The sequence below is a fragment of the Lepisma saccharinum genome, chromosome 8 (assembly GCF_977018435.1).
Source record: "Lepisma saccharinum chromosome 8, izLepSacc3.1, whole genome shotgun sequence".
Taxonomy (NCBI): Eukaryota; Metazoa; Arthropoda; class Insecta; order Zygentoma; family Lepismatidae; genus Lepisma; species Lepisma saccharinum.
Genome location: NC_139236.1, coordinates 72914452 through 72923100, shown reverse-complemented (window position 1 = coordinate 72923100; position 8649 = coordinate 72914452). Strand labels below are relative to the sequence as shown.

General features: G+C 36.4%; 1 protein-coding gene across 2 annotated transcripts in view; it reads right to left on the bottom strand.

The window, feature by feature from the left end:
- Window positions 1-978: 978 nt before the first annotated feature.
- Window positions 979-8649, bottom strand: part of Kaz (E3 ubiquitin-protein transferase Katazuke) — a 29365-nt gene continuing 21694 nt past the window's right edge. For both annotated transcript variants that reach the window (XM_083126919.1, XM_083126920.1), the window contains exons 5-7: window positions 6599-6748; window positions 3933-4126; window positions 979-1741 (exon numbers count right to left, since the gene is read on the bottom strand). In XM_083126919.1, coding sequence (XP_082983045.1) covers window positions 1640-1741; window positions 3933-4126; window positions 6599-6748 — 446 coding nt within the window. In that variant the 3' untranslated portion in view covers window positions 979-1639. The remainder of the gene's footprint in view (window positions 1742-3932; window positions 4127-6598; window positions 6749-8649) is intronic.

Here is an 8649-nt window from a genome sequence, read left to right as displayed (position 1 = left end):
CGCAGAAACTGGAGAAGCTCTTCCATCATCATAAATGGAAAGAAAGGTATTTTATTTTCTCTTATTTCTGTAATTAGTATCTTCACTTCATTTTATTTTGTTATTGATCAGCAGTGAGGGAGGGGTGCTGACCATTTCACAGATTTTACCGTCGTTGTTTAAAGTATGTTTGGCATTGCTTCCTTTATCATGCCCTTTATAGCAGAGTTAATAGTGTAACATTTTCCTAATTATTCCAGTATCTACCCAAAGTTTAGTTACTGCAAGAGTATAGGGTTCCGACGTCAGTATTCGAGTTTTTTTTTATTTATGTAATTTGTTCCATATATTGCTGATATTTCGTAATCCTACGTAGTGAGTATTTAATGCTCTTTGGAGATATATCTTGATCAGAATGTTACATTTTATTCCAAATAGTGACCCATTGTTCGAACAATTTACTTACTCCATGTCAAGGAACTCTTCTCAAAAACCTTAAAGAGGAATAGAGGTTAACTGCCTCACCCCTCCCCACCCAAATGAAAAATGTGGCCTGCCTGCCTGAAAAGGCATGCGCCATTCCTGCTATTTAATATTATCTGATGCTCGAAATGTAGGCACAATTGAATGCAAACAGAATGATTCAGTTTTGTGGTTGAGATTTTTCAGAAAACAATGTTTAGTGTAAAGTTCTTTTAAAGTTCACTTTATGAAAGGCTAATCGGGATTGGATTTTATAAAACTGAACAAATACTGGCTTTTTAATAATATTGATGGGACAATCGGGACATGCCTCTGAAACGAGACTGTTCTGTTTCAAAATAGTACATATGGTCACCCTATTCTTGGTATATGTTGTTTGCTCTGAATCACGTGGGCATCAATTTCATAAGCGATTAGAATTAGAAACAATACGCATGCAAACCTGTGTGGTGATATGGCACAGCAAAAATCCAAGTATATCATTGCAAATATAATGTTAAGGACAACACATTGAAAAACCAGAAAAATTTTCTTATTTGCTTTCTCCAACATTCTAATATATACATACATACTACAAAGTCATCGGACACAAAGCTCAAGTCTGACAAATATATTCATAATAAAGGCACTTATGGAAGTCACAACAAGTTGACATAAAAATCATGCCTTCAAAAATAAAGACAACTGTTTCACTTGCATATTGAATGAGTAAGTGAAACTAAATCCACATCATGGCAAAAAGACAGTTGCAAACACATATACTGAGACATGATTAAATACACCAAAACAATGCTCACTGCATGCAGAAAAATGTGATTATAATTTACATAAATGCTATACTGGATAGCTTTAGAATTCAAATCTATATATGTAATTAATATATGTACTGTATATTTAAATAATAAAAAGCACTGGATTTTTCAAGAATAAACATTCCAATGCAATTAAAGTGAATGTTGGCAAAAAAATTTCAAGAAACAAATAAAAACTTTCAATCATAGCTTTTTTATGGATCCATATATATACCCAATTGAGCAAAATGAGAAATATGCTTTAACTTATGACAATTTGTTAATACACTACCTAATACTGGAAGTTTGATACATTTATGAGCCAATTATAAATTCAACATCAAATTTCTTTACAATGTATACATATATGTGCATTGCAATTTTCATTACATAACAAAGACCTTCTCAGCAAGTTTGAATGGAAAAGAATCTTTCGTCTTTGGACAAGTAATCTGACCATTGTTGTCTTGTGCCATTTGCTGCAAAGCCTATGTAAAGAAAGAGAAAATCTACATGAAAACATTTTCTCTCACATTAACAATCAAACATCAATATTTTATAAAGATCTTTAAAAGATACATCTATAAATTTAAAAGAAATATCTATCAAATTGGTAACAATTTACATTCTCGGCATTTACAGGGTGGCTGTGACAAGTGCAATTTGAAGTGTCTATGTTTGCCAATTTTGTATTTGGGCAATTCAAAATAGTCTTTCTTATATCGGTAGCCTAACCTAAGGTTTCATTAAAACTAGGACTGTGCTGATAGCATTTCAAACCAATACTATTACTTATTCCCACCAATACAAATATTTGAAAGTTGTAACAATTAAAAGTGGATCAAAATATTGATTAGAATTAGAATCCACTCCAAATATAAGCATCACTTTGCCAGACTTTTGCTTTCAAATATTAAAAAATTACTTCAGAATATAAACATACCAGTTGTGAAATCACAACATACAGTTTTTCAAATTATGCTGGTACAAAATCAATGGAAACTGCAAATTTTGCATAATTTCCCAGATAATTAGACTCTGTGCAAGTCTTCCATGCCATTTTTGCAGACCTCGCAAACCATCACAACACCAGACGAGTAAGTATCAGCCAGTATTGGTAAATAAAATCCAACCGACATTTAGTGATATTGATACATCAGCATCAGGTCAACCCCTAACCAAAACATGCACTAAACCATCATCAAAATACTAATACATTTGGTCATGGGTTTTCTCATTGCATAATGAATTTTACAAGCTGTGGAGGTTTCATGACGGAACACATTTAAAATTCAGGACATTACTTTGTGCAATTTGTGGCCGCAGTGGCTCAGTCGGTAACGCGTCTGACTACCATGCTCAAGGTCCCAGGTTCGATCCCCGGCCGGTTCAAATCCGGGAACTTTTTTAACGATGGAAGTAGCCCCGGTGCCCACCCAGCATCGAATAACATGGGTACTTGGGGGAAACCCTGGGGGGGAGGCAGTCAGGGGCGTGATCACATCACCCCCACTCATGACCGGATCAAGAAAGTGTGGGGCGTTAACCCCACACCCAATATGCGCCTTCATCATGGCATGGTGCTAAGCACAGGGGAGCACTTTACCTTTTTTTTTTTTTTTGAAGATTCAGAAAATATTCACGCTATGATGTGTACACGGTGCAAGTAACTATACTATGTCAGTTGCTATCTGATAAATAGAAAATAGTGTATACATTCACAGGAGAGTGAAAATATTATGGCAATCAAAATGTCTGAATAGTAACAATATGAACATATGGTATAGTAATTGAAGGGCTCGAGTGTAAAACATGGTAAGTGACATTTTGGTTATTTTTGAGTTACAAAGTAAAATGTGCCATCCTTCAATATTAGAGTGAAATTTCCACATCATACAATTTGCATTGAACTCAGTGAAGCCTTCTGAAATTGGTAAACACAACACGAAAGCAATTTATCTACTGTATAGTTTCCTAATGAACTCTGAAATCAACAAAATGTCAATTACCATGTTTTACACCCGAGCCCTTCAATTATAATACTATGAGCACTAAATCACACCCTCCTACACCTTCAGGCAGGGTGTCTACCAGTCAATAATTTCAAGAAAAAGTCATGAAATCAACAGGTAGGTCAAGAAAGTCAAGAAATTATGCATGTCATCAAGAATGTTTGCTATTTTTTACATTATAGTGAATTTACATGGTTATATCCTGTACTAGGATTTGATAAAATTGAATACTTGGAAATATAAAATCGTATCGAGTGGTGGTTAAGATTTGTTTGTTTCTTAAGAATTACATTCTTTTTATGCATGAAGTTTTGTAAAAATATTAAATGTGGTCATTGCCCATCCAAGATGAAGCCTGAAGCATTAATGTTTACATGCATTATTAATTAAAGCAAGTCTAAATCTCTTAAAAAGTGAACCTTCAGTTTTCATCTTAACCAGCCTTGTGGTAGGGGTTTTTCATTGATTAAACATGTCTATGTCAGTAGGGGGCAATTAAATTAATGTTAAGAAAAAGGAAAAAAAAAAAGGTCATGAAAAAGTCAAGAATTTTGGGTTTGTTATTTTGGTAGACACCCTGTCAAGTAAGTAGAGAATTTGATTCACAGAGAAAATATGTGATGAATTACATAATCAGAATTTGGGCCTTTTATTTCATGTGACTTACTTGTTCTCCATACACATATCCATTGGGGAGCATCATTGGCTGGTTGTATTCATTGAGAGGTAATCCAGAGATGTAGCACACCAGACGTGACTGAGAGCAATGGGCGAAAGGCAGGTGCATAGCAAGGAGATTCAGAGACTCTTGGCACACAGGACAGCTTGGGTTCCGCATCTCACTTGCGCAATAGCACTGAGTGTGCAAGTTAAGGATATATAACATACTTTCAGCATAATTACTATAGGTATTTTCTACTCTTACGGCAGGCATCTATATGCTGGCAAGGGAAGTGGGAATACGTAGCAGACCAACCAGACAACAGCGGTGGCACCGAGAGTTACGACGTCGAGGGGAGGAACTACTACGTGCAGCTTGTTCTAAAGGCTGCTGCATTTCTTATCAGGCCGGATTGGTAGCTTCCTCACTTCCCTTGCCAGCATGTAGGGCACCCACCGTAAGACCGGAAAAGAGCTATAATTGTCATGAACATCTACATTAACACTAAGGTGAAGCCAATGCCTGATCTTAATAGAAAAAGTTTCTACTGTGACATTCTGTGGTTTCTACCTTACTCTGATACATGGGTGTTGCCAGAAATTTTTGTGCGGGATCAGGCTATTGATAAAACTTGATTAGTAAAAATAATAACAATAAATATTATTACCAGTTATAATTGTTATATTGCAATAATAACCATTAAACTAATAAAAACACCAATTTTATTCCAAATTTATTATCATCATCATTTAATGGGGAGAGACTGATCAGCGATCCACCAGATGAGTGAAAATCCAGCACAATGGTTTCAATTACTTTTATTAAAATTTCACACGGCTAGTGTATTGAAATTCATAGTCATTGTAATTTGTTATTAACTTTTACACAGCTTGTTCAAGAAAAGAGTTATGAAAAAATCTTGTTCATATTATTTTTGAATTTTGGAAACTATGGAACCATTACTCTTTGGATTAAATGGTAGAATATGAAAATATAACATGGTTTTGTTCTTTTATACTAAATTTTTTCGATGTAATATAATTTTTATGGTTATTTGGTTAGATTGCTAACTAAATAAACTTTATTTCCATTATTAATGATAACAAGCTTTCTATTTTTTTTTGTAACTTGAAATCAACCAGTGGGGGTCAAAAGAACAATCTGACACCTCCTCCCGATGGACATACTCTACTACTGTTTACGTTGTAAGTATCAATGTTTCAAGCACTTAACATGGATTTTCATCAGGAGAACATTAAAAAGACAGAAACATGAAAACAACAATTAGCTATAGATGCTATACATCTCAAGCATCTGGAAGGCAAGGAGAGAACATTGCAGTAATGTTATCTGGGTCACACCGTATGGAAAATTTTCACACAAGGTGACACTGTTGCAAAGTGTTGACAAATTTCTAAAATAAAACTCACTAAAGTCCGCACAGCCAAACAATGGACTTGAGGAAACCCAGACTTTCTGCCTCGAGTGCAATGGAGCAAAAGTGGTGTTGCTACCGGTTGCTACACACCTGATTTTTGTCCAGTTGTACACAACACCTCTTCCTGTCAGCATGTCCCCTTCGCTCGCATTTCAGGGGAGAGGCAGGGAATCTGAGACCCATTCGCTTCCTACACAGCGGCAACCATTAGGCTTTGCCGTACTTGGCCTTGTTGAGGGTGCTACCTGTTTCAAAAACTACTCAAAAAGAAAAATTTCCCCTTACCGCGGCAACTGGACAAAGCAGACTGGTTCAGTGGTTCACTTGACCCTTCCTGGCTTTCGACAGAAAAGACAAACATAGATTTTCCAAGTACATTCTTTGGCCGGAACCACTTTAGTCACATTTTTTTATTGAGGTAACCCATACTTCATTGATGTTCTCATTAGTATGCTTATTTTTTCTCTCTCTTAGTGATTCAAAACCATTTTCAAAGAATCTAGTAATAGACTATTTTAGCAACATAAACTACATATAGATATTTATGCCAGGTTTTAAATATATTACACAGCAATCACATAATAACAAACGTTTTAAAAAAAAACATTTTAAATATCGTAAAAAAAAAAGAAGCAGCAGCTCTATACCATCAAGCTACTGGCAGCTTCCTGCATAGACAAACTGTTAGTATTTACGTAAGGTGAGAGATGTCCTGGGTTTGATCACAATGGGAACCAACAAATTTTCAAAATTTCATGGCCAACATGAAAGCAATGTTAGCAGGTACCATCGGACTATTCTTTCTTTCCCAAATTAAAAATGGTTCTGAAGGGTACGCATTTTGATGGCGCAGATGCCATTATTAATTGCAGAGAGGCTTGATTTGCAGAGCAATCTTCAAACTTCTATTTGCAAGATCTGCAAGCATTGCAGCAGCGATGTGAAAAGTGCTCTGTGAGAGGAGGAGAATGTGTTGAATAAAGCCACCAAGCACTGTTGAGCATATCCATGTCATATAGGGGAGGCCACGAATTTATCAACTTACCCTCGTATATACCCTGAAGAAGTACTTACTACTTCAGCGCAACCATTCACCTCTTCAGAATTATGCATTTTTTATTGCCGCCTTAAAAAAAAATTTTTTTGCACTCTTGTGCTATATTACTGTATTTTGACATCATACTTTCATTCATCAATTCTAGATATTCAACAGCATATATAAGTAAAGGATATGGTGTCTTTAAAGCTGACAGGCCAGCTTGAAGAGCAACAGTGAAAACTGACTGGGAGGCGAGCTGAAACAGTCTGTAATTCTCCTGTCGGAACTGCTCAATCAGTTTATCCCATCTGGACTCATCTAGAAGCTCCTTGTAAGGTGACAGCTCTGAAACGAAATGCACAAAACAGTTAGCCAATACACTGAATACTTCAGTTGCTTCTAAAATTAAATCTAGTTATTTAGACTCTTGTTGAATGGCTAGCAATTCCATGAAGGTGAAACCAAAATATCAAATTCTCAGACGTATTAAGGTCTAATATGTTATATATGACTGACTTAATAACTTGTGACTGAAGGTATAATGTTTGTATTACCATCGGCATCAAACCAACATTCCTAACCTAACAACAATATGTGACCAGCGTACGTTTAATTCCTCTATTTCGCACCAGTTTTTAAAAAATAAATTCGTCCTACATGCACAAAACACGTGCATATTCGAATAATGACGTCACTGTTACTGCATAAAATCACTAATTTCTCGGGTGTAACACATCTCTGCAATGTAAAAACTACAACAATGAGCAAATGAACTAGTTGATCAGGTTGCTTCTGAATGAATCACAAACAAAGGGCTCAAATTCACAGAGTGGGTTCACGGGGGAAACCAAGTAGTGAGTCCTTTTGTTTTTACTCTGTGTCCGCACCCGTCCAGTGTGACGTCAACCACAGCCAGTTACGCGAAATTCTGCTCTTCAAGGCAGAAAGTATACATTGTCTTTGGTTCAAGGAGTATACAGTTATTGCAGATCCATTATTACACAGGTAAACACAGGGAGATCCCTAGCTGTGTGTGCCAAGCGCAGGTCCGGCATATTGTTGACCGCCATATTGAATTCAACACAAAAATTTCAAAGGGAAGGGGGTGATGTGATATATCAAATCAGGCTAGAATTTCACGAGAAATGAAGCGACAAAGGTTTTGCTAACATATCTTGAGCCAGCAAAAAGTTATACGCATATCTTTCACTTAACGATATATGCACATTATAATGTTGTCAATGTTCCTGTGAGCACACTCGCTGAAGTCTCTCACACTCACATAGAACATTTGGCAATGTAGCAGGTGCAACATCATCGCAAGCATCAACTATGCCTTCTCTCGATGGTCAATATCACGGACTTTCAGTGCATGCACCATTCTCTTCAAATGTTTCTGAAGGTAAAAGTCCTCCTAAGATGTTAGATCTGAGGAATGTGCAGGCCTTTTAATAGATCCCCGTCTACCCATCAATCTGCCTAGAAATTTACCATGAAGAAATTGCCAAAATGTCCATATAGTGTGGTCACACACTGTCCTATTTCAAAACTCTGGAAAAGAGCTATATCCCGTAAGCAAGGATGAAAAACCTGTTAACTTAACAAATCTAAGATGCCCTCACCATATAAGGTTCCGTTGTTGAATATGGACCAACCATTCCCGTTCTCCATACACTATACCACATCATTAGCTTAACAGCAAAAACCATTCGGCTGGGATCTGTCTACTGTAGATTATCAGATCACAGGGATTGCATATTCCTTTTATTACCTTCACCGTGAACATAAAAATTAGCCTAGTCACTGAAGAATTTTTCAATCTAAAGGAAGTGTCACGTAATTGTTTGAAATACTTTTCCCAATTTTCTTCACTATTCAACTATTTGGTGAATGTCGCTGATTAAAATCATATGCAATGGCAGGCGCGGATCCATGGGGAGGGCGATAGGGGAGATCGCCCCTCCCAACTAAAAGGTTTTTAGCTAAGCCTAATATTTTTGCATACTGAAATGTTCTGTCTTTTATCGCCAAGTTTTGCAGCTTTGGTAATATTTTTTAAAGTTGAAATCGACTTTAAAGTCAAAGCAGGCCAATCGGAACTGCACCTACAGTTTACATTTGAATCTGAGCCACTGCGCAATATGCTTCAAAATGGGATCGAACCCGAGACCACTTGTTAGAATAGGTTTTTGTTTTCTTTGTTTATTCACTTTATTCCTCACGTGAGGATCAGTTTACAGTGGCAA